The sequence below is a fragment of the Filicampus tigris genome, chromosome 15, assembly GCF_054856515.1.
Source record: "Filicampus tigris isolate MCC_2025a chromosome 15, RoL_Ftig_1.0, whole genome shotgun sequence".
NCBI classification, from domain to species: Eukaryota; Metazoa; Chordata; class Actinopteri; order Syngnathiformes; family Syngnathidae; genus Filicampus; species Filicampus tigris.
Genome location: NC_141231.1, coordinates 1,136,696 through 1,164,436, shown reverse-complemented (window position 1 = coordinate 1,164,436; position 27,741 = coordinate 1,136,696). Strand labels below are relative to the sequence as shown.

Sequence of the window (27,741 nt, the reverse complement as noted above, 5' to 3'; positions counted from 1 at the left end):
CATAATTGTTCTCCATGTGACCCTCAAAGTATACACCAGTTTAACAGTGAAAAAGAAATACACATAAAATAAAATCGCCGGCTGTGTGCTACAACAAATACATTGTTGCCCCACACACATCTTTCACACCTAAGTTTACTGGGTTATAATTATTTTATCTACAGTAATTACCAGATAAAATAGATGAATACAAATTGTTATTTTCCAGGAAATGGACGACGGAATCGGCATCCGCATGCTTGGTAGAGCTAACGGCAACCTTTCGCCGCAGCAGGAGCTCAGGCTGATGCACTGAACAGAGTTGGGGAGGGGAGGGGAGGGCTGTTAGCGAAAGAGACTGACTGGGTTGTGGTTGCGGCAAGGGAGATGCGGATGGTGCAGCGAGGATGCGCAGCAATCCGCAAGAAGACCCGTCTAACCTTGTGAATCGAGCGAGGGGGGGTGGGCGAACAAAACGCCTCAACAAAAAGGCGTGTTTTGCATTTTCGCTGATGCGTGATTTTGTCCCTCCCTCGCATCAAAAAAATGGATACACTCAGAGTGGGTCTCCGAACTGATGTGGTAAGATACGAAGCATTGGATTCGCTGAATGATGTTGACATCCAGTCACGATTGATGTGCGTGGAAATACGGTATTATGCATTTACTCTTCTAGCAACACGTCGCAGTAATTGTTTGACACTCACATTCATTGAAGTTTTATGTCATCCACGCAGCGTTAACCTATTATGCATGCCCGCACAATGCGTATTTTGATATGCAGCTTTTAGTCTAAATGAATTCGACGTTTGGAGCTTGCAAAGTGTCTCATTTTTGTGTGTGGATGTTGTGTGCCCGTGAGGTGCTTTTCGCTGATTTATTACTGCTCGGTAATCTTTTCAACACATGACATCATCCTCTTCTGAATTCTAGCTACGGGTAGTGAGGGTCTCCATGCAGAGGATATGCATTAACTGACTGGGAGTTTTGTACCTTTTCTGCTTCCTTTATTCAGATTAGATGTGGAAAAAATGTGGAAATCTCCAGTTTATTTGTTGGTCCTCAATCGAAGGCAGACACTGTAGATCACATATGTCAAAGTCACGGCCCGCGAGCCATGTCCGGCCCGCGAGAAGGTTTTCTACGGCCCCTAGGATGATATTGCTTTATTATTAGATCCGGCCCGCAGCAAGCCGGTGTGGGTAGCAGATCTGATCAGGTCCTTCGCGCCTGCCGAAGACGTCACGCTTTAAAATATATTGTAGCGGCTTCAAAGAACACGCCGTCAGACGTAGTTTAATTATCATGTTTTTATTAGTCCAACCGGCTAATAAGGGCCGCAGCCGACGCCAATACAGTACGACAACCGTTCAGTCAAAAAAGAGCAACGGCTCTCCTGTTCGTCCTCCGCTACTCACGCTCGCATGTATTGGCGTTGGCTGTGGCCCACAGTCGCCGGTTGGACTAATAAAAACATGATAGTTAAATTACGTCTGACGGCGTGTTCTTTGAAGTCGCTACAATATATTTTAAAGCGTGACGTCTTCGGCAGGCGCAAAGGACCCGATCAGATCTGCTACCCACACCAGCTTGCTGCGGGCTGCGGGCCGGATCTAATAGTAAAGCAATATCATCCCAGGGGCTGTAGAAAAACTTCTCGCGGGCCGGATGTGGCCCGCAGGCCTTGACTGTGACATATGTGACCTATAGAAAAATGTATATTTGTATTTCAATTTTAATTTGAATATTATTTTATTTACATGTATGAAATAAAGACAGTCATTAGTGGCTGCTACATAAAAGATAAATACCATTGCATATAAAATCGTAACGTATGAGTCAACTGTCTGCTAGATGCATTTTGCACTGCGGCGTTTGTCTTATAATGTGTCTTATAATATAATTAACACTGACACAAGACTGAACCACTACTTCCTATGTATACATTATGCTGCAACATTAATGAAATAACTGAATATGAAAGATGAGATGGACACAATCATTTATTTCAGAGTCTCTTCTTGTCTTTGATACTTTACCTTATACAATACAATACAATACAATACAATTTTATTTATATAGCGCATTTAATAACAGCTAGAGCTGTAACCCTGATCTGAGCACGGGACCAGCTGGTGAAGATCAGCCCCATAGGCAGGGCCAGCCAGGGAGGAGACCAACCCACATTATGTTTAGATTTTGAAGACAGTATAAATGTGAGGGCAGCATGTTAGACCGAGCCCCTTTTTCTGCCCTCGCCCTTCTCGGGTGAGAGCATTCGCGACGATGGAAAAGCTGCCCAGATCCGATCATTGTATGATTCCTGAACTTCAGAGATGGTCAAGAAAACTGACGAGAAAATTCAATCGATTTGTGTGAGTCTTTATTTATATTGGATACCTTCTTGAAAGATAAAACAAACATGCATTGAGTAAGTAGTTGTTTTGTAAATTTCAAATCGGGCATATGAACTCGAGACCTACAAAACTCCAACAAGGTCCAACATCAGTTGCCATGATTAATGATTATAAAAACTGTATTCTGTTTGTACTCAACTCTGTGTACAATTGACTGTTCGAAAAGACACATTCAAAAAGTTTAGTGAGGTCAAATTTATTCAATGAAAAAAATGTCAGGGCTTTAAAAAGACCACGAGTACATCCCCTCATCTTACCCCCCAGGAAGGCAAGAAAAAACTCCAAACACAATTGAGAAAAATTGAGAAACCTTGAGAAGAAGCCACAAATAGGGGAGATCCCCCTTCCAGGATGACCAGGCTGCAATGGATGCTGAGTGGCAACAGTTAATAGTGCTAACAGTGCTATACAACGCAAACTCGAATAGTGTGTAAGTCCATTTCAAGATAAAGCGCTGCAGGCGGACTCCTTTGGAGAAGCAGTTCCTCCTCAGAATCCGGTGCATCTCCAGTGCAGCACCACATCATCCATCATCTGTTAGATCTCCATCTTTATCACATGTGGGGACAGCCGATAGAAGTTGTTGTTGCTCCTCTTGCTTTAAAATGTTTTCCCATTATTCAAATACAATTATTTCAAATACAATAGCATCAAAGTTTTTGTTATGTTGTTTTTTAATCATAAGGAAGAATTTCTCAGTGAAAAGAAACATTGTTATAAAAGTGGGCTTCAAAAATAAATGAAACCATTGATGAAATCAACATCAGAAGTGTTGTGCAGCTGGTGCTTCCTGAGTCAGAACACAGGAAGGATTTCATCTCGCAGAAATGGCTTTGAAGCATCCATCCAGTGTGCAAATAATTTGCCATAGCTGAAATAAGACATAACATTACATAACATTTCATTCAAACAAATTATACAGTTGCACAGTACCAACCTGCCAAGGATGACGTTTTCCATTAGTAGTATGCACCACCATTTCTTCAATACAGGCATGTCAGTCTAAAAATAATAATAATAATACCAGCTTATTTTTTTATTAGCCTTGTAGAAACACACAAGGAATTGTGTGTTAGTTTTGAGATACACAAGTATTTAAGTTACAAGAAACTATAACTAAAAGAACATTTGGGACGTGACAGGTGCTGCAGTACCGAATAATTACTGCTGTGCAAGTGATAAGTCATCAGAAAGTACAGTCAATGTCAACGAAGTCTTCTAGATCTTACTTAAAAACATTTAAAACACTAAAAAAAAAGATGGTTAACCCTTTGCAATTCCTCCTGGCAGTTTTCCCTGAACGAAATGTGCACCAAAGTAAATTTGATGCTGTACTTGAACCATTTGGAGTATCGGCATTGTTTTGGAAGTTTTGGAAGACCCACGGCCTTCTTTTATGTATTCAAACTTCCATAATTCAGTGCCAGTAGCACTTAAAAAGATTCTGACATCTGAGGAGAAAAAATCAAAGTGTTATCTTTAAAAAGAGACCAAAACTATGCCGATACTCCAAATGGTGTTGACACATGACACACATATTTAAAGAACACTTTTTCTATTATTTTTTCTTTTTCTTTATATGTCAATCTGAACATAATCCAAAAACATCCCTCTGTGGGTGACCTACCGTTTATTTCATTCCAAATTATTGTAGTGATTATTACATATAGAATGACATTACAATAACTAAGCAAAAAAGTTATACATATGTCCTTTGCCGACAACACAGCATTCTAACGGAAACAGGATGCAATATACGCAGGTAACAATAACCAAAGTTATTTTTGATAACGTTACAATCATAAACAGTCATTTTTATAATTTGCTTGATTTAAATGTATTATACAACATATTTTCGCAGATAACGAAGCGTCACTTACCGTTCTCTCAGGACGTCGTAGTAAAAAGCAAGGCTCTTTGACCGCTGATACTGAGAAAGTGACGCGCTTCTGTTTGTAGGCAGGTTACGTCACAGGGAGGAGTTAAAAAAAAAAAAAAAGAAAAGAAAACCCCACCTCTTCCTTTCTGAGAATACCCTTTCCGGTCTGACAATACCCGTGTCTGAGATTACCCCTCCTCCGGCCAGATACCTCTCAGTTTGTTTGTGCCAGCAAACTCAGTAGTTGCAGATTGCCCGTGTTTCACCACGTTTGTTGTTGTGTGTAAATGTTAAAAAGTGAGTTTAATCATTCAAGTTCGTGTCAGGTAACTGCTGTACATAATAGCCTAGATATGTTCTTGTGAGTGATGTCACGTTGATGAACACTAGTTAGTTATTTTGGCTCATATGCTAACTATTCTAGTGATGAAACGTGTGAATGTGTATTGTATGTATTGTTTGGCTGATTAATTTCTTAATACAGTGAATTGTAATGTTTAGGCATATCGTTAACAAATGGATATGCATTGGATGATGTTGCTAGATTATTCTTTGTCTGTGTTGTTGCAGACCACAATAAATAGACGTGTCAAGTGGAATACGGGCCTGTGTTTTCTGACAGGAGCACCCACATTCTTACCTTGCCACTCTAAAATAGGGTCAGCTGGAGACATCATACCAATCATATGATCCTCTCCGTTTTACTTCATATCATGTACAGTTCATACAATCTTGCAGCCCGGGCCAACCAGAAAATTGTTTCCAGTTTGGCAGGAGAAACACAAATGGAAGTGATGTACAAGCTGCCTCGCAAAAGTAGCAGTAATTTATTTTATTTTTTATTTAGCAACGCCAAAGATAAAAAACACAACAGCCAGGGGGGTGACAAACATAGATGCAAAGAAATATATTACATATATATAAAGCGTGACATCATCAGCAGGCACAAAGGATCCGATCCAATCTGGACATTTTAAAACATTTCAATGAACATTCTATCAGTCCGATCCTTGGCTTGTCGCAATTTTTTTTATTTGGCCCTCCGTCCATTTGACTTTGACACACCTGCTGTAGATAAATAGCACAGACCTATTTGGATATGCCCAGAAATGTACATCAAGTATATGTTTGTGTGTGTACGTTTTATATTGTTTTTTTTTTTTAAATTAGAGAATCCGTCAACACTAAAATGTTAAATTAACATGTCTATTTCAGCCCCATTGCCATACATACAGATGCCATACATGCAATTCCACTATGACAAAAAATGACACTTGTGCTGTCGGCACGCTACATGCATTTATACTACGTATTTAGAGCTGCAAAATATTGGAAAAACATGCGATATGGATGTTGACTATAGCAATATCAATATTATTGCGATATTTAACATGCACCTAAAGAAATGATGCTGAAATTATATATTTATTATCTAATGAAAGAATTACATTTTTTTCATGCAGAAAAATAAGCAATCTCAATGTATTCTTATCTCATTAATTGTAATTATCCTAGATTATGTTCAACTATTGGATGGCGATGCACATTTAAATTTGCGTCTGACTGGTCAAATTCATATAAAAGCATTACAAATCCAAAAGAAACTTATTGCATGTCTTTACAATATGCATATTGCAAAGGCCAATATCGCGATAAATGTTTTTTCGATATATTGGGCAGCCCTACTACGTACAGTTTTTTGCAAAAACATTATCAGATAAAGGCTCATTTAACCCATGTGTCAATCTCATTCTGCATTGTGGTCTATTGTACATCGCCATTGCTGCCCCCAGATAGCCATTTGATTTCATTCATTATATAAAAAGATCCAGGGGGCATCCATTATTGTTATGTGTCAACAAACTGACTGAGACCTTATTTTCAAATAAGGGGCTCAATTGTGGTAGACTGGCCCCGATGCACTCTGCGTAAAAACAAGCGTAATTTCATTTTCGTGCCGGGGCAATGGTCTAGTTCAGCGCGTTTGTGAATTTGGTATATGCATTACGGCTCACTGGGCATTTCCTGCGACCCCCCGCATATCTGCAAATGTGTTTACAAAAAGTAGACTAGATGTTACTTGACAAAAGCAGGTCTAAATTGTGACACAGGTGATGTAAGACAATTTTGGTATATTTGATCCAGGGCCGCTACTACCCCTTTGTGTGCCCTAAGCTAAAAAGTCAGATGGTGCTCCCCGACCCCAAGCCGATATAACAATCTTTCGTGGCCCGAAATATTTTGAGCACGTGTGTGGGGGGTGCGGCTGATGGGTAAATTGATACATACAGTTACTAGCTACCTGTTAAAAAATGTAGTAACATAGTCCAAGTGCCATAATATTAAAATAATGTAATTTAAAAACGTTTAATTACTTTTGGATTACTTCAATAACATATATGTTGAAAAAAATCAATAAAACGAAAAAGTCGATACAATGTTTATTTTTATATATCGTTCTGTTTTTTTCTGTCTTATCGCTGTTTGATATGCATGGTTTTGGAATGCTGGAGGAAGCCTGAGCACACATAATTCAAATCCGAAGCACAAGAAATGTGAGGGAGACATGCTAGCCACTTGTGCACCATGCTGCAGAGATAGATAGATAGATAGATAGATAGATAGATAGATAGATAGATAGATAGATAGATAGATAGATAGATAGATAGATAGATAGATAGATAGATAGATAGATAGACAGATAGATGGATAGATAGATAGACCATCTTCCACATGACCAATTTATTAACTTGTGAAAGGTAGAAAGAGAAGATCGCTTCACCCCCCACCACTCCTCCGTCTCATACAAACACGCACACATTCTGTGACTGATATATTACGTTAACCGCATAAAAAAAAAAATTCGCTGATGATATTGATAATGTGGTTTTTAAATAGTAAAGCTGTGGGTGATTCTGGAAGTGTTTACTTACAGTTGCGGCTGTTGGAATAGCATGCTAGCTCTTAGCATTCCTCTATGATGACAAGCAGTCCGGATAATTTTGACAGTTCACACATTTCTTTGTAAATGTTGTTTAAATTGAATAGGTCCTGCAGTGAATATGCTCCAAAACAATTCCTTCCATTCACTTAAGCTGCATCTATAAAAAAAGTACTGAAGAAAAAAGCATTTTAAGATAGCAAATGATTCCTCTTACCCACTTTGCGTGAAGTTCTAACTCCTCCCTTGTGGTAGACGTTCTAAAGTACCAAAAGCAAACCGTAATCAGCCGTGGGTAATCCAGGTCCAGAAAGTAAAAACCCTGCCACAGTTTGGCTTTTGCCACAGGTGCTTCTACTCAACCGGCAGGTAAACAAGCTCAGTTGATGAGAAGCACCTGTGGCTAAAGCCGAACTGTGGCAGGATTTTTACTTTCTGGACCTGGATTACCCACCTCTGACCGTAATATATTTAAAAACTCTTATTCCAAATGCCATCAGGGCTTGGAATAATAACATGTTTTGTTAGATCTGCCTGTTGTCCTGCATTTTGCCTTTAAGATGTTTTGGTGTAAGTTTTAGTCGTTGGTCTGTTTTCTTTCTGTATTTGAGACAATATTGTGAATAATAAATTAAACTAACTAACTACCGGTAACATAACCTGCCAATATCATGTATCTTTTACTAGCCCAGCTAGTTTCTGTTTTTGCAATGTCAAGCACAGCATACTCGCGTGCACTGCGCTCAGATCGCCCTGTTACGCCCAATTCTACCTGTGCAAAGTCTAGCAAAAAAACAAAAGAAAGAAAACTCCACCCATGCGCACAGTTAGACAGCGGTTTGCGCTCGACTTGCGCTGGGAATGAAAATAAGGCCCAAGATGTCAGGGCAAAAATTGTGGCAAGTTAAAAGTTTGTTGACCTATAATTGGCTTGTAACATTATACAATACAATGCAATACAATTTTAATTAAACAGCGCATTTCATAACAGCTAGAGCTGTAATAAAGGACTTTACACACAATGCAATAAATAAAACAATAAAAGGCCATGATACATTTATTAATAAATATAGAGACAATGATATATGATCATAAATGATATATAAATATAAATAAAATATAAATAATGAAGCCAATAAATTGACATAAAACACTATATACAATTGACACCGGAAAAGAGCCGAAAAGTCTGATCCAAAGCCAGAGAAAAGAAATGTGTCTTCAACCGGGTTTTAAAAATGGACAGAGAAGGGGCTTGCCTAACAACCAATGGGAGGTCATTCCAGAGGGAAGGACCAGCAGTTGAAAAGGCTCAATCCCCTCTGAGGCTCCTCTTGGTCCTCGGCACCTCGAGCAGCGCCTGGTTCGCAGACTTGAGGCTGCAGGAAGTTGCGTAGGAGTGGAGGAGCTCAGAGAGGTACGCCGGGGCCAGGCCATTTAATGACTTAAAGTCAAATAAGAGAATCTTAAATTGAACCCTAAAATGCACTGGGAGCCAGTGAAGGGAGGCCAGAATTGGTGTTATGTGCTCCATCCTCCGAGCTCCAGTTAGTAGGCGGGCAGCAGAATTTTGGACCAACTGGAGACGTTTGAGGGAGGACTGGCTGACTCCGAAATGAAGTGCATTGCAGTAATCCAGCCGAGATGTAACAAAGGCATGGATGACTGTTTCTAAGTGCTGATGGGAAAGGAGCCATCTGTTAGCCAGCTGTCTAGGGTGAAAGAAGCTCGACTTTACAACAGCGCTGATTTGCTGGTCCAATTTAAGATCACTGTCCATTTTAAAACCCAAGTTTGAGACTTTTGGCTTTAAATATGAAGCCAGGGGGCCCAGGACAACAGGGTGGGATGGAGACGAGCCGCTGGGACCGAACACTAAAACTTCTGTTTTCTTTTCGTTGAAATTTAGTAAATTTAGTGACATCCAATCTTTGATGTCCTCTAGGCAGGACAAAAGTGGTCTTAAGGAGGAAGGCTCTTTTTTGCTTAGCGGGATATCGATTTGACAGTCGTCGGCATAGCAGTGGAAGGAAATGCTGTGTTTTCTAAGGATGAAACCCAGAGGCAGCAAATACAGTGAAAACAGCAATGGCCCCAAAATAGAACCCTGTGGAACACCATACGATAGAGGGGCAGAGCAGGACTCAGGAACCTAGGCTAACAGAAAAAGTCCTGCCACCCAAATAGGATCTAAACCACTCTAGAGCGCATCCACTAATGCCCACTTGGTGTTGCAAGCGAGTTAAAAGAATACTGTGGTCTACCGTATCAAAAGCTGCAGTGAAATCCAACAAAACGAGACATACGTGGTCTCCAGTGTCATTTGCCTGGAGGATGTCACTGAAAACACGTAGCAGGGCTGACTCTGTGCTATGCATCTGAAGCCTGACTGGAAATCTTCCAAGACATTGTGTTTATCCAAGTATGTTATGTTACATAGAATACACTTTATGTTAACTCATTCTATCCCAATGACATATGTACTGTATATGTCATTTCACAGAGGGTCTGAAAAAGTCTGGTACTGAATGAGTTAAAAATGCAACTGTGGTATCATTTGCAACCAACATTTATTTTAATAAATGTATTCAAAAAGAAACACAGCTAAACAAATTCAATGTATTACTGTATTAAAGTGGAAGTCAACCCAGACATATTTTTTTCAAGAATATATTTCCAGCAGGCCCACTAGTTGAAACACGGCATTCTGATTAATTTTGGGTTTGTGGAATATAAGTTAAGCAGCAAAATGCACTAATTCGGCCATTTTGTCTTCTGTCGACTGAAAATGACATCACAACTGCTCACAACAACTAATCACGGCTGACCCGTTCTCTGAATCTGAGCCGTGATTGGTCGTTGTGAGCAGTTGTGATGTCATTTTCAGTCGACAGAAGACAAAATGGCCACCCGCAGAGATGGCTAAAAACGAGTGCATTTTGCTGCTTAACTCATATTCCACAAATGCAATATTTATCAGAATGCCGTGTTTCAACTAGTGGGCCTGCTGGGAACATATTCTTGAAAAAAATATGTTTGACTTGACTTCCGCTTTAATGGCTGCAATAACCTGTTAGCACATCTTTTTAATTCAGATGTGATCAAATGCACTGGTCTTGTCTGGTAAATGTGGAATGATGTTTAATGGTTCGCTGGTAACATGGTATTATCAATCAGGAATCAGAGACGGTAACATATTTATGAGATATCTGAAAACTTACAGGTATAGGTTTACAGTCCAATGTACAGCCACATATGATATGCTTTACCATTATGTATATATAGATTTACAAAAATAAAATGGCTGTGTTGGCCAATGTTTTCCAAAAGCTTCGTTTGCGCAGCCTCAACATGTGGACAAAGGCCAAAATGCATAGAAAAATACTATTGTCATTGTGAAAACCCTGGTAAAATGATTTCGACCTAGATATTGTTTTTGCAACAGCACTATTGCATGCAAACGTAGACCATTAGGACACCCGGTAGAACAATAAAAATCAAGTACTATTAAATCTTTCTATCCAAGTATTGTCATAGCAATGGAACACTTTTCATTTGTTCTTTCTCTGTCTGTGTGTGTTGAATGTAGAATATACAGCACCTAATAAAAGTATGTTTCAAAGCGTTTCAATTAAAGTGATGTATTAGTTCTGCTCAGGGAGGCATTTGTTCGGTGTTCAGTCCCAATCGTACAACGGTACAACGCTCCGCAGTGTTCACCCCCTCAGAAAATACTCTTGGTGCACCATGAAAAAATAGCGCTCCTAAAATGCTCACTGACCTGAAGTAAATCACTATCTCCTGAAGGAGTGACCTCGATGAGATAGAAAGTCTCTTTTATATACCGTATTGTACTGACCTAGTGACCGATTTAGCTTTTAGAAAATCACCGTTTTTACAGTACATGATTCTTTAAGAGAGATTGACAATGTGTACTGTGATTCTTTGAGAGATTGAAAATGTGTACTGACCTTAGAAATGCTGGACAACCTGTGCTGGCTATCATTCAAAATGAACTTAAACTTAATTAAACTTAAAATTAATCGCTTTGTGGGGGTTGCAAACTTAATAGGGAAGCCTAGACTTCTCTCTCCCCAGCCACTTTTTTATTATTATGTTTTTTACAGCTATTCCAGAAGGATCACAAGGCATTCTACTGCCAGACATGAGATGCATGGCTCTATTTTCGTAACCGCTGCAAGTTAGGCACAGGGCGTGTTGTAAATCAGTGCAGTGGCGGGTTAGACCGAGTGCTGATATTTTTGCAAAACGCGCAACCTGCCACATTTAAAGAATGTCAGTTTGCTCTGTTGTGAGTGTGAACACGGCTAACTTGATTCACCGTCAGTCAAAGTGGGTCTTCTCATTCACTTTAAATGCAGCACACGAGGAGCGTGAGTTGATGGGTCCTTGACATGGCGGAAGAAGAAACTGATTTGCTTGAGTTCGGCGGGAGTTGGAAGTGCACAAAGTACGTTTACAATGAACTGCAAGCAGACTTCCATTAGACGATGATGTAAAGTTATCCAGGGAGATCCCAAAGCTATTATGTGCAGTGGGCACTTGGGAGACTGCCTTCCCCCCATTCTTGTGATCTCCATCTTCGGTCACCGCCCAGCTCACACTGCAACTGACCCCCTTGGCCCCTCTTATAGGTGCTGAACCCATGGGTAGGGGGAGCCACACTGTCACTTTGGACTGTGATCGGCCAGGCCATAGTGATGCAGGCCCAGAAACCAGTCTCACACCGTAGAGCCACACCTCCACACAAATTCTGAGCGAGTCCATTTGTTTTTCTTCATAGGAGTTTTCTGGCATATGCTCTTTGTCTCGTCTAAAGCCCTGGCACCTTAGCTCCTATGATCATTGGGACACACTAATCCTTCCACAACAAAGTCACCAACCGGTCACTGGCAAGCTGAAATACACTAATCAAATTTCCAAAAAAGCTGGGAAAGTACTGGATAGAAAATCCTGCCCATTTTTAGACAGAAGAAACTGATGTTCAGAAATCTGAACAAAGAAGGGAAAAAAAGGTGAAGATGACAAAAGCCAATAGCAGAGTAGCCGACCTATAGAAAGCCACTTTTAGAATAATTTGTCTTATTTTCCAAATTTTTAACATTATGTCAAGAACATTGCAATATGTAATAGGAGAAAAATATTTCTGCATACTGGCCAATTGCACGCGATATAATCATTATTAATACAATATTGCTAATTTATATATATTATATGCTTATATTTGTTATTATATTATACTGCATCACATTGTATTATGTACTTATACTTGTTATTTTATAAAATTATATGTAAAAAAATATATTTTGAAATGATACGGGCGCTGACGATCATTTCGAAAAAGGAAGCAAAATACATCTCAAGCAGGCTGCCGTCGGTGCATTGGTATTGATAGATGGAACATAGATATTGATAGATACAGCCTTCACTCTGAGTGGCTGCCGTGTTGAAATGATACATTGTAAAATGACACATGTGGCCTGTATCTATGGTAGCTGCATGTCTTATGTTTGAAACAAACTAATCTGCATAAAAATAGCTTAAGAATTCAACGAGTTAAGAGTGAAGAGAGGACGAGAGAGTGGTTATTTTTGCCGTGACCGAAAACTCGCCACTTAACGTTTTGCCGTGAATCGCCTGAAAACTACAAATACAAACTCTGCGCAGGGTGAAGTGTGCCAGCTCGTGGCGTAGTGGGTAGAGCGCTCACCCTGAAGGGGCTGCATTATTCCTTCATGTCACGGGTTCAATTACTGCTTTGTATCTTTTTGTTTTCTTTTTTTTTGTTTCTATATTACGGCTTATTATATATGTGTATATATATATATATATATATATATATATATATATATATATTAGTGCTGTCAATCGATTGAAATATTATATTGTGATTAATCGCATTTTTAATTGTTAACTCGTAATTAATCGGACATTTTATTCATTTAAAAAAAAATCCCTTGATGCTGACCAAAAACGAACTAAAGCATATAATTCATACCACTGCTCATACATCACGCTGCCACTCCAGACTTCCTCATGTAGTACCACAGTCGCTCTATGGACAGCCTGTCATAGGCTTTCTCTAGATTTACAAGGACACAATGCAGCTCCTTCCGACCTCTCTCTCTCTCTCCCTCGGGTTCCTCACCGAGAAGGTGCGAATGGGACTGTCATCGGACCGGCCCGCGGCCGAACTGCCATCTTTCATGGCACTGGTCAATGGGACTTTGGTTGGGGCTAATTTTAGACATGTCTTGTGCATGTCCGAGTGTTCCCACTCACTGCTCTGGCAATTGCTCAAAAGAGGCTTCCACTGAGTAGCGCAAGTTTACGCCAGCTTTTTATAGGCATTGTTTGCTTTACAAAAACGGCGTGTGGCTATTATTCCTAGTGAATTAGACATTGTTTATCATTGAGGCTCATTTGCATAGAGGGGAGCAATTCTCTGCCAAATATATGCATATCTCTTCATTTAAAAACACGCAAATACCACCACCGCATCGAGATGCATTCTGCTTGGCATCGTAGTTTGTGACACATTTCACCATCTGCGTGTGCTTTGTGAATTAGACAAGATCTGTTTGCCCCATCTATAGTTGTTAGCGTGGTGCAAAAGCCACACAATGCATTAATGCACATATGTCAAAGTCAAGGCCCGCGAGAAGGTTTTCATAGGCCGCTGGGATGATATTGCTTTATTATTAGATCTAGCCTGCAGCAAGCCGCAGATCTGATCGGGTCCTTTGCGAATGCCGAAGACGTCACGCTTTAAAATATATTGTAGCGACTTCAAAGAACACGTCGTCAGACGTAGTTTAATTATCATGTTTTTATTAGTCCAACTGGCTACTGTGGGCCACAGCCGACACCAATACAGTGCGACAATCGTTCAGTCAAAAAAGAGCAACGGCTCTCCTGTTCGTCCTCCCCTACTACTCTCGCTCGCATGCCCTCGCATCCAGCGAGCCGCGCGATGCATTCATTAACCTAGGAAACAACACAACTTGCCAAGACACAAATTCGACCACAACACAGATAACCTAATTCGTTACATTATTTCTGTAATATATTTCTTTGCATCAATGTTTGCCACCCCATGGCTGTTCTACATGCTGACTGAAGACTTCTCGTCACTTTTCGTGGCTTCCAGAATCGGATTGTGGTGAAAAATTATGTGGAGTAAAACACACTTTATTAGAAATACTTCATGTTAGAAATCTCACGTTGTTTCATTATTAGTAATTGTTGGCATTTGATAAATTCATTGAGTTTCGACGTAGTGCTGAGATGTCCCACACTGTGAGCAGGCATTGAATGCTATTCGAGCGCTAAGTGTTGATAGTAAGTGACTTTTTTTTTCTCTTTCCTCCTGCGACACAGCTCGTAGTTTGTTCGTGCCAGCAAACTCAGTAGTTGCAGATTGCCCGTGTTTCACCATGTTTGTTGTTGTGTGTAAATGTTAAAAGGTGAGTTTAATCATTCAAATTCGTGTCAGGTAACTGCTGTACATAATAGCCTGATATGTTCTTGTGAGTGATGTCACGTTGATGAACACTAGTTAGTTATTTTGGCTCATATGCTAACTATTCTAGTGATGAAACGTGTGAATGTATATTGTATGTATTGTTTGGCTGATTAATTTCTTAATACAGTGAATTGTAATGTTTAGGCATATTGTTAACAAATGTATATGCATTGGATGATGTTCTAGGTTATTCTTTGTCTGTGTTGTTCCAGACCACAATAAATAGACGTGTCAAGTAGAATACGGGCCTGTGTTTTCTGAAAAGGATCACCCACATTCATACCTTGCCACTCTAAAATAGGGTCAGCTGGAGACATCATACCAAAGTGATCCTCTCCGTTTTACTTCACATTATGTACAGTTCATACAATCTTGTAGCCCGGGTCAACCAGAAAATTGTTTCCAGTTTGGCAGGAGAAACGCAAACGGAAGTGACGTACGAGCTGCCTCGCAAAAGTAGCGTAGCAGTGATGTACTTCATTTTATTTTTTTATTTAGTAACTCCAAAGATAAAAACACACCAGCCAGGGGGGTGACAAACATAGACGCAAAGAAATATATTACAGATATATAAAGCGTAACATCATCAGCAGGCGTGAAGGATCCGATCCAATCTGGACATTTTAAAAATTTTCAATGAACATTCCATCAGTCCGGCCCTCGACTTGTCGCAAAATTTTGTATTTGGCCCTTCGTCCATTTGACTTTGACACCCCTGCTTTAGTGAATTGCGCTCTCTGTGTTGTCGACAAAGTGTTATCTAGCTTTAAACACTACATTAAATTTGAAGAAATATTTGCCAGAATGGTATACAGTAAGGATGTAACGATTCACTCAAGCCCTGATTTTCAATTTTCAGTTCCCAATTTTTGATTTGATTCGATTTTTTAAAAATTGCTACCATGCTTATCTCTGTGCACTAGTGAGATTCTCCAGCCATCCACAAATGCAATACACAATGATGTTAGGCGCAAAAGCATAATTTGATCTACACATTCAAAATGTGCTATGCATCTGGAATGAGAAAACGTTTCAAGACATAATTTTCTAGATGAATTTAATCAACCTGTTTTTTGATTAATCGAATCGTTACAGTGATGCACAGCTGCTCTTAAGGGAGGGGGTACCCAAATTTGATCGTTATATTTATAAATAATGCACATTATAAATGTTACGGGTAATATATATATATATATATATATATATATATATATATGAGAAATCAATATCAACCACTCTGATATACCAACATTGACTCAATGATCTCTTGTTGTGTGGGCAGCTTTAAAGTGGAAGTCCACCCAAACGTGTTTTTTTCAAGAATATGTTCTATGCAGGCCCACTAGTTTAAACAAGGCATTCTGACAAATATTGCGTCCGTGGAATAAGAGTTAATCCACCTGTTTTTAGCCACCTCTGGGGGCGGCCATTTTATCATTTCTGTCGACTGAAAATGACATGACAACTGTTCAGGGCTCAGGTAACGGCCAACCACGGCTGACCTGTTTTCTGAAGCTGATTGGTCGGTACCTGAGCCCTGAGCTGTTATGATGTCATTTTCAATTGACAGAAGTGACAAAAATGGCCACCCTGTGAGAGGCAAAAACGGGTGGATTCTGCTGCTTAACTCATATTCCACAAACAGAATGTTCTTGTTCTTCTCCTTTCGATATTAATCAAAATGCCGTGTTTCAACTAGTGGGCCTGATGGGAACAAAAAAATGTGTTTGGGTTGATTTCCCCTTTAGGTTCTAGTTAAATTTTCTATGACAACTAGTCTTGGTTCAGGAAATCCACTGTAACAGATACATTACAAAAACTAAGTTTCTGTAAATCAACACATGCATTTTTGGTAAAGGTCTGCCTTTTTCCTAATGTTTTTTGTTGTTTCTCTTCTAGGCAACATCAACAACCATTGAACTTAATGGCGAAAACTAAAGGCGTCCTTTTAAGATGACACTCACAGGACCACCTGACTTACTGGTATCAAGTGTGCATCGAGACATAAAAATTACCCGCATTTCTTCACTCTCCAAATCCTTGCAACTGTCCAAAGAATGTAATTCTTTAAACTGCAGCACACTGGAAGACATTAAGAGCAAGGACAATAAGCAGCACTGCCACATCTTTGAATATAACTCACTGGAGTACCCAAAACATCATAAATACTCAATGCATTCCCCACACAAGAAGAAGACTGACAGGCATGGTGCTAACCCAGATATCATCTGGAATGCCCTGGGTCATCATCAGAGGTACCGCTTTTCTGCTCCAGACATTTTCAACTATAGGTTAACATCCCAACCAATGGATGCAAGTATGAACAGTGAGCCTGCCGTCCCTGAGCAAAAACGAAGAGCTCGGTCAAAAAGTGCACCTCGAGTCCAAACTAATCCCACCCCTATATCATTTGAGCCCTCATCCTCAGGGAGGAAGGGAAGGGAGTCCCGATGCACTGTTGGAGAATCTCACTGGATACCTGCTGTATCGCCACATAAGGAGTCCTCCTATTCAGCAAATAGAGCTCATTTAAATGAAGTATATCCTGTTGGACTTCAACCTCAAAGAAGTGGAAGCAATAGATATTCACCCCATTATTTAGGTAGTACTTATAATGAGGCATTGCTGGATAAACCAGCAACCAGCCCTCATGTCAGATGTCGAGTAGACATTAAACCAAATGATTCAGCATTACATCACACTGGACAGAAGCAGCCTACTCCTCAAGTGGACATCCCCTGGCAAAGACATCACAATTGGGGGAGCAGGAGCCTGACTGTGCCCCGCCATTTCTCCTATTCCAGAGCCCCAACGCCCACAGATTCATTGGGTACAGAGAGTCAGCAAGCTTCTCAAAATTCCTACAGTCTGCCAAATAAGTACAAACAACAAATGGAAGTTCCTTTCGAAGGGATGTCTTCTTCTGGATATGATATGGAAAACAGAACTCACTCCAGTCCTAACATGCCAATCCCAATATTTTATGAAGAAGATCCTGGTAGATATGCAACCACTGCTCCTCCTCAGCCAAGTTCTTATTTTCATGATCAACGTAACACAGGGCAAAGCTCCAAATTGCAATATGCACATGATCAAAGAGGTCGAATGGTGCATGCTATGGGTACAAGACCTTATTACAATGAAATGGAGCATTCTCCATACACTTTACAGGCAGGGTATCCAAAATCCTTTACAGCAAATGAACCGGGGCCATATATCATACAACCACAACCAACAAGAATATTTTATGGGGATGATCCAAGGTCTTATCAAATTCAGACTGCTCCTCCAAGGTTTTTTTATTCACGGGACATTCATGCCATGCCACCACAGCATCATATCCCAGCAAGGGCCCATTACACAGACAGCCAAAAAAATTTGAGAATTCTTCAGGCCCACACAGATGACTGGTGTAGCTCATATGCTTCTGGATATTCCCCGAATCCGGTACCTTATGTGTCACAAGTCATTCCAACTAGAGTCCAACAAGAGGCTGTATTAATGCCTTGGTATTCTAACCCTTCTGCAGAACCTCAAAGAATTGGCACAGATTCAAAATCCTACTCAAGATCATTGGATGATATTCTCACCTCACATACAGAGAGGGATCAACCCCCTTCTGTTCAACGACATCAGAGCTATAATGATCTCGATCCAAGGAAACCTGTAGGAGCCTCAGATGACAAACCACAGCCAGTGGTAGTCAATCTCTCCACTTCACCAAGACGTTATGCAGCTTTATCCATGTCTGATAACTCCTTGATTGACGAAAGCCCTCCACCAACGTCAAAGAACACAACCAGCAAACAGTGGTTAGTAACTCCCGAGATTACAATTACTGATAATGACTTTCGGACCGGAAATCTTAGGAAGGCTGAAGGAAAGTCTGCCAGTTGGGATATTCTGGACTCTAGAGGCACTGAAGTTCAGCATGACATTAAAGCCTCAACCAAAGACAAGCCACATGACAACTCTCTTCAGCAAAGCCTTGAACAACTTGATGAGCTGCTGGCTGATCTTGTGACTGACTACAAACCGCCCAGTCGAAGGGCGAGTGAGGACATACTAGATCAGCTGAAGAAGCTAATTGATGAGGAAGAGGCAGTATCTCTGTCAAGGAAAAGCTCAGAGGCCGCTGCAGAAGAACCGCCTCCTCTAGACAAGCAGCCAACTTCAATAAGATTAAATCCTGATTCATTTCACGATATGGCTGGGCCAAGTGATGCAATGAAGGGTGGAGATGAGTGCTCCCCAGATCAGAGCCCAGATGAGGATGATACAATGATGTGTTCGAACAACAAATGCCGGAGAACAGAAACTCTGTTCAATGCTTGCCTTTACTTTAAATCCTGCCACAGCTGCTACACCTATTACTGCTCTCGCAACTGCCGAAGAGAAGACTGGGATATTCATAAAGAGAGTTGTGTTTATGGTAGAATAGGCAGCTCATGTCGACATATCATCAAACATTGCCGTGAGACTATTGAAGTCCACAAAGCCTTCTCCCGTCTTGCCAAAGTTGGTTATCTTTCTCGAGGCAGAGGCGTACTCTTCCTTGGTTTCCCAAACACTGTGTCTTCCAGTAACTTTTTGCAGGCAGGCCTGGATAGTTTACCTATGTCACCTACATATTTGTCCCTAAGAGAGCTTGAAAGTTTCAAAGACAACCTCGGTGAGTACTGCAAAGAGTTGCAAGAAGCTGGAAAAGAATATGACCCAAATGAATGTTTTATCTTGAATGTATCTATTGCTGTCGGTGAGCAGCTGCCTGATGGGCCTTCACCAAGGAACCAAGCTCCAGCAGTCAGAAAATATGCAAAGGTTGCGCTTGCTTCTTTTAGCCCGGACAGAAAGATCCACAAGAAACAGGGTGAGATGGAAACCCTCATCCTAACTCCACCACCAGGAACAGCAGATATTGACAAAGCAGGAGAGGAAGGCAGGAAGGCCAGAGAAATCTGTTTTATCAATATACAACGAGAGTTAAGGATTCGAGGAGTATTCTTACGCCATGAATACCCACAAGTGTATCAGCAACTCTGTGAGTTTGTGGAAAATAACCTAAGATTTACCCCCACCACTATTTATCCGATTGATAAGAGGACAGGTAAACAGTTTATGTGCATGATTATGGCTGCGTCTGAGCCAAGGACATTGGACTGGGTAGGGACTCCGCATCTCCTTGATGACATCATTTAAATGCATATACAGTATGTGTTTGGAGAACACAAACTACACTGTACTTTTATTTAGTTTGTCAGTTTAATTTTTTAACAGAATATTGTACAGTACCTTATTTTTAACATACAGAACATAGTTTTTACCCAAGTGATTTATCTGTATATTGGCTGCTTACTGTTACATATACATTTCCTTCACATGGAATGTCCCAATATTTAATAATGTATGATAGAGAAAATATTCATTGTTGTGTTCTTGACATCAAAGGAAATTCTATGCAATGCTGATTTCTGAGTTAATGACGACATTTTATATACACACACAATTTTATTGCTGATTATATCATTGTAATAGATTTGGGTGCAGTTGAAGTAATTTCACAAAAATGTACAATATAAAATGATTTACAGTATGGCTAATAAGGGAATTATTCATTCCAAAAGGAAAGGAATAGAAGAGGCTAAAGCGAATCTTGAATGAGCACATGAGAGGTTGATGGGTTAATAAATTAATAGATATTACATGGATGGACTATATTTATTATATTATTTTCTATTCAGTTGGGAAAGTTTATTTTCTACGCAACCTAGTTGAAAGTTCAGTTCACAATTTTTTTTTCTGAACTTCAATTCAATGTTCATATAAAACAACATTTGTGAACTAAGTTCTTTGTTCGAAAATTGAACTAGTTCCTAGTTATTTTTTTTTTTACAATACGTTAAAACGAGAGCGGCACGGTGGTCGACTGGTTAGCGCGTCCGCCTCACAGTTCAGAGGTCGTGGGTTCGATCCCGGCTCCGGCCTCCCTGTGTGGAGTTTGCATGTTCTCCCCGTGCCTGCGTGGGTTTTCTCCGGGCACTCCGGTTTCCTCCCACATTCCAAAAACATGCATGGTAGGTTGATTGGATACTCTAAATTGCCCCTAGGTGTGATTGTGAGTGCGGATGTTTGTCTCTGTGTGCCCTGCGATTGGCAGGCAACCAGTTCAGGGTGTCCCCCGCCTACTGCCCAAAGACAGCTGGGATAGGCTCCAGCACGCCCCGCGACCCTTGTGAGGAGAAGCGGTACAGATAATGGATGGATGGACGTTAAAACGAGCCATTACCCTCAAAATACTGGCATTTACCCATTGTTGCCACCATTCAGTCCACACTTGCAGACAGCTACAAGTTTCCCCCTACAATCTCATAAGGAAAAGGTTATTGCTTGACATTATTTACACATATATACATATACAATCAACAAAAATATAAACGCAACACTTTTGTTTTTGCTCTGTTTTTTAATGAGATGAACTCTAAGGTCTAAAACTTTTTCTTTCCACATACACAATATCACCATTTATCTCAAATATTGTTCACAAACCAGTCTAAATCTATGATAGTCAACACTTCTCCTTTGCAGATATAATCCATCCCACCTCACAGGTGGGCCATATCAAGATGCTGATTGGACACCATGATTAGTGCACAGGTGTGCCTTAGACTGCCCACAGTAAAAGGCCACTCTGAAAGCTGCATGCCCCTACACAGTATATATACCTTATTGGCCCAAATATAAGACAGCCCTGATTATAAGACGACTCCCTCTTTTTCAAGACTAAAGTTTGAAAAAAGTTTTTTTGAACACCAAATTAATTTTTATACAGAAAATAATTACAGTACATCTGAAACAAATGATTATAACAACATATTTGAGAGAAAAGGCATGTTATTTTGCCTCATTCAAATCTTAATATCTCAACATTTAAATATGTAAACTAAAGTGCAATCACATTCGTAAATGAATGGCTTCTGGTTTTTGATCTATTGTGATCAAACAACAAAATTGCAATAACTGCATTAACCATCAAAGTGAAGTCTAACTAAGTGTAGTCTTGAAACAAATCTGAATAAGGAAAAACATTGCAATAAAATAATGCAAACTGGTTTAACTTGAGAGTAGCTGAGATCTATCATGACAGAACATTACTCCTCACAAACAATTATCTGCCTCGCTGTGCTCAGTGTCGCTGTCCTTAATCCCATCCTCTGGCTCCTCCCATAGCACGTCATCCTCACGTGACAGGGGTTGCTTTGGCCTGCGGAGTCAAGTTCAGTATTCGCTTCAATGATATCTGGCGCCATCAAGCGTCGTGAATGGGTATAATGTCTAGACCCCGAATGTAAGACTACCCCCACTTTCTCAGTCTTATTTAAATGCAAAAGACACCGTCTCATATTCGGGCCAATACGGTGTATGTGTGTGTGTATATATATATATATATATATATATATATATATATATATATATATATATATATATATATATATTTTTTTTTTTTATTTTTTTTTTTTATAGTGCTGTCAAGCGATTACATTTTTTAATCATAGTTAATCGCATTTTTCATAGTTAACTCGTAGTTAATCGCATATTTTATTTCTTGGAAAAAAATCTCTTGATTTTTCTGTCCAATTATTTTCTTGAATTTTAATACCCTTAACACACATAAGTCAAAGTCAAGGCCCGTGGGCCACATCCGGCCCGCGAGAAGGTTTTCTACGGCCCGTGGGATGATATTGCTTTATCCTTGTATCTGGCCCACAGCCCGCAGCAAGCCGGTGTGAGTAGCAGATCTGATCGGGTCCTTCGCGCCTGCTGAAAACGTCACGCTTCAAAATATATTATAGCGACTTCAAAGAACACGCCGTCAGACGTAGTTTAATTATCATGTTGTTGTTAGTCCAACCGGCTACTGTGGGCCACAGCCAACGCCAATACAGTACGACAACCGTTCAGTCGAAAAAGAGCAACGGCTCTCCTGTTCGTCCTCCGCTACTCTCGCTCGCCTGCCCTCCCATCCAGCGAGCCGCGCGATTCATTCATTAACCTAGGAAACAACACAACTTGGCAAGACACAATTTCGACCACAACACAGGTAACCCAATTCGTTACACTATTTCTGTAATATATTTCTTTGCATCAATGTTTGCCACCCCATGGCTGTTCTACATGCTGACTGAAGACTTCACGTCACTTTTCGTGGCTTTCAGAATCGGATTGTGGTGAAAAGTTATTTGGAGTAAAACACACTTTATTCGAAATACTTCATGTTAGAAATCTCACGTTTTATTATTAGTAATTGTTGGCATTTGATAAATTCATTGAGTTTGGATGTAGTGCTGAGATGTCCCACACTGTGAGCAGGCATTGAACGCTATTCAAGCGCTAAGTGGTGATAGTGAGTGATTTTTTTTTCTCTTTCATTCTTCGACACAGCTCGTAGTTTGTTCGTGCCAGCAAACTCAGTAGTTGCAGATTGCCCATGTTTCACCACGTTTGTTATTGTGTGTAAATGTTAAAAGGTGAGTTTAATCATTCAAGTTCGTGTCCGGTAACTGCTGTACATAATAGCCTTGATATGTTCTCGTGAGTAATGTCATGTTGATGAACACCAGTTAGTTATTTTGGCTCATATGCTAACTATTCTAGTGATGAAACGTGTGAATGTGTATTGTATGTATTGTCTGGCTGATTAATTTCCTAACACAGCGAATTCTAATGTTTAGGCATATTGTTAACAAATGGATATGCATTGGATGATGTTGCTAGGTTATTCTTTGTGTTGTTGCAGACCACAATAAATAGACGTGTCAAGTGGAATTCGGGCCTGTGTTTTCTGACAGGATCACCCACATTCATACCTTGCCACTCTAAAATAGGGTCAGCTGGAGGCATCATACCAATCATACGATCCTCTACGTTTTACTCCACATTATGTACAGTTCATACAATCTTGCAGCCCGAGTCAACCAGAAAATTGTTTCCAGTTTGGCAGGAGAAACGCAAACGGAAGTGACGTACAAGCTGCCTCGCAAAAGTAGCGTAGCAGTGATGTACTTTATTTTATTTTGATTTAGTAACTTCGAAGATAAAAACACAACAGCCAGTGGGGTGACAAACATAGACGCAAAGAAATATATTACAGATATATAAAGCGTGACATCATCCGCAGGCGTGAAGGACCCGATCCAATCTGGACATTTTAAAAACTTTCAATGAACATTGGCTTGTCGCAAGATTTTGTATTTGGCCCTCCGTCCACTTTGACACCCCTGCCTTAACATGAATAAGAGGATTGATTTTCTTATGCAAATACTTTATTAATGCAAAGTCAACCCAAACATATTATTTTTTAAGAATATGCTCCATGCAAGCCCACTAGTTGAAACAAGGCATTCCGATAAATATTGCGTTTGTGGAGTAAGAGCTAATCCTCCTGTTGTTAGTCATCACTGGGGGCGGCCATTTTGTCACGTCTTTCAACTGAAAATGATATCACAGTTGCTCAGGGCTCACGTAACGACCAATCACAGCTCACCTATTTTCTGAAACTGAGCCATGTTTCGTCATCATTTGAGCCCTCAGCGCATCTGTGATGTCATTATCAGTCGACAGAAGTAATAAAACCCCAGAGATGGTAAAAAAAATTGATGGATTTTACAACTTAACTCATATTCCACAAACACAATATTAATCAGAATGCCTTGTTTGAACTAGGGGGCCTGCATAGAACATATTCTTGAAAAAACAAGCATTGGATTCAACTCACGCAAACAGCCCCTCAGCCCTTTTCAAACACACACATATACACTTTCAGCTGTTACTGAAAGCATGCTACTGAACACCAATTGATTGGCTAATCTTGTCTTGCTTTAGTGAGAAAATATATATGACAAACACAACGCTGCATTTTAAGGGCAAGCAAGGAAAGTCTATCTAATCTAAACAGTTTATGCAACCAGGATAGACTGGATGTATCTGTATGTAGGTACAGTATTTATGTATATGCTGCAGCTACGTATGATCTAAGCTAAATATTAGCTGGATATGTGCATTTGTGTGTTGAACTTGTTGGTTCAATGTTGCAATTAGACATACTTAGCCAATTCTAACTTTGGGTCATGAGCCGCATCGCGTCATTCTATGGCTATGGCTATGGAGTGGTGCCACGGAGCTGTGGAGATCTGTGAGAATTGGCCCGCTCAGAGTCGCCGCCGCCACCGCTGCATACGCTTGCCGGCCGGGACAAAGCGGGCCGAGGAGCTGAGCACGAGTGGGGGCGAGCTAACGTGCTATTGCTACGCATCTTCGGCGGCAGGAGCCCGAGGCTGCGCGCACACATTTTTTTTTTTAATCGGTCAATCGGTCGTACTTTGTTCGTAGCTCTTCCGTGCGGCTAACTAGGAATCGAAACTTAGCACCGACATTTTAAAATCTGAACGGTTCTGGGTGAACCGGAACGATGGAACTGATTCCACTCGAATCCGGGGTTTCGGTGCCCAACCCTAAGGGGGACACAGCCTTCCATATTCTGCCGAGCAATTTATCGTCATCGTCAATATTATGAAGCACATGTAATGCCTCCTCTACTCTAAAGCTTTTTTTTTTTCAAGATACATGTATGGATCATGGTGACCAGCAGTCTTTATCAATGCAGCCGCTGGTTGATATGGAAACCTTAATCACACGATCAAAAAAATTCACGGCGTCAAAAGGGGGTTCGAAAATAATGCGCTAAATTGACAGCCCTAATTATATATATATATTTATATAACATTTAATGAAGAATTAAGGACTGTAGTCTTTATGTGCAAGCACAAATACAATTTAAACCACCTATCCCACTGAGCGTGAGTTTGCAAAGGCAGCGAATGTTGCGTTCACGTCAGGGTTCGTCCATTGTCGCAAATATTGTCAAAACATTTTTTTCTTGTCGCAAGGAAATTTTGAACATATTCGAAATTCCTTTGCAACAAGAAAAATACAGGCGAACGTCTGCAAACCGTTTGACGAACATTTGCAACGCGCATTTTTCTACCTACGCCAACAGTCGAAAATGTTCGCCCCTCAGTGGGATAGGGGCTTCGTCTTCAGGCTACCGTAAAACACACACATACACAAACACACACCCAACACCCCGCAAAATCGAAAGGGAAATGATTTTAAAGTCAACCAGGGACTAACAGCAACTTACCTTCTTATTTGTCACCAACCAATACAGATTTATTTCTTCAGTAAGATAACAGCCAAGGCTTTTTTTCCCTTCCAAGCTGCTTTATATTTTGATGACGGATATGGCCATGCGAGTCTCTGTGGCTTGGGTTGCAAAATAAAGTGTTTATCCCCCCAACATTTGAAGCCTCATTTATCATGTGTTTAGGCAGTTTTCTCCTGAAAGACTAACGAAACCTTGCACTCAAAACAAAATAGCTGCCGTTCACAGGTGCCAGAATGAGAGCGTTCGCAAAAACATTCATCAGGCAAAAATACTGTACACTACGTTCACTTCATGTTCGCCCAAATGTATATGTAATACAAACGAGTTCATAAAGTTTTGTTATTTGATATTATAATATATTTGGACTGTAGGAGGAAGCCTAAGCTGACATTCAAATGAGGGACCTCTTCACATGAGCTAGAAGTGCTACTAACCACTCCTCTTCACCAAACACCCCATTGCGCTGCCCCTTATTATATTATATTATTTTGTATCGTTTTATTGAAAAAAAAAAAATAATAATTGTTCCGACAATGGATGGTTGGATGGTTCAGGCAGTGTTGGTTCAGTTCACATTTAGTGACAATGTGAATGGAAATTTATGTAATTGGAAATGTGTGTGCCCTGTTGGTTGACTGGCCAGCAGTCTAGGTTGTAGTTGGCCTTTCACTCAAGTCATATTTAAATATAAGTTTTCTCTCCTGTTTGCTGCTTATAGAATATTCTTCCGTGTTGTAATAGGTTTTTTTATTTTATTTTTTTATTGAAGCAATACTGGACATGATGGCTATCTTTGCAGTTAATATTTACATTGACATTTTAACAGTGAACATAACTTACTTACTTCTAATACTTACTTCTAAGACTTAGCAGAATAAATGCAATGTTCTCACATGACTGTATGAAAAAGTAGCAGGAATAATTGTCCTTAGAACAAAGTGACAGAGATGTGCCATAATAGCTACTGTATGTAATATATTAAATTTTCTGTGATCAGTGGTATGTTTTGGGCTATGTGTTTATTGTGTATGATTTATGTCTTCAATTTTACATGATAAAACATGACACAGCTCTTATGTCGCATGAATTTATTAATAAATCAACGTAGTTTTAATACTGGGGCCCTGGCCATTCACTGGGGGCATGAGGATGGTGGTATTACAGCCCCCCATTCACCTCCACCCCCATCGACGTAAATCCACAATAATTAAGTACACATACAGTATGTCGCTAATCAATATTAGATTCATGTTGAAGGTCCAGCCTGCTGGGATACAGAGGGTACGATTAGAAATGTGTGTCCCCACCCCAACCTCCTCCGTCGCCCACTGGGCGTTCCTGTACGCGTTTTGTCGACCAGTGAGAAGGATCCAGTTACAACCGGGGTGTTCCCAACACGACACAGGGTGAGGGACGCGCAGTGGGTCCTCGCGACTTCAATCAAACTTCTACCGCAACAGTTACTAAAAATGTGGTGAATCGACAAAGCATGTCAGTAAGTAAATAATTGTTTATTTCTACAACACTGACTGTGAAGCATTGGATTCACGTAATATGCCTGTCTTGTCATCTTAAATGTATTTGAATACGATGTAAATAAGCCAAAAGAAAGCCGCGTATTGGGACTGTTTCTGGTAGTGACGCTAACGTTTTAGCCAATATTGCAACATGCATGAAATGGTTCACAGGCTGTACAGTTTCCAATGTAGACAAAGTATAACTCGCTGTCGTATACATATTTTATACTGTACATATGGA

At 40.2% G+C, this 27,741-nt stretch overlaps 1 protein-coding gene across 4 annotated transcripts; it reads left to right on the top strand.

Annotated features, from left to right (window-relative positions):
• The first annotated feature begins 349 nt into the window (after positions 1–349).
• Positions 350–26,985, top strand: ajm1 (apical junction component 1 homolog). Of its 4 annotated transcripts, none has more exons than XM_086053531.1 (2): positions 350–561; positions 16,662–26,985. In XM_086053531.1, the coding sequence occupies exon 2, from the start codon at positions 16,716–16,718 to the stop codon at positions 19,959–19,961; it is 3,246 nt and encodes a 1,081-aa protein (XP_085909657.1). In that variant the 5' UTR covers positions 350–561; positions 16,662–16,715; the 3' UTR covers positions 19,962–26,985. The 4 variants fall into 4 exon arrangements, with proteins under 4 accessions (XP_085909657.1, XP_085909656.1, XP_085909658.1 ...); XM_086053530.1 differs by having other exon boundaries at positions 350–617; XM_086053532.1 differs by having other exon boundaries at positions 350–632.
• The last annotated feature ends 756 nt before the right edge of the window (positions 26,986–27,741 follow it).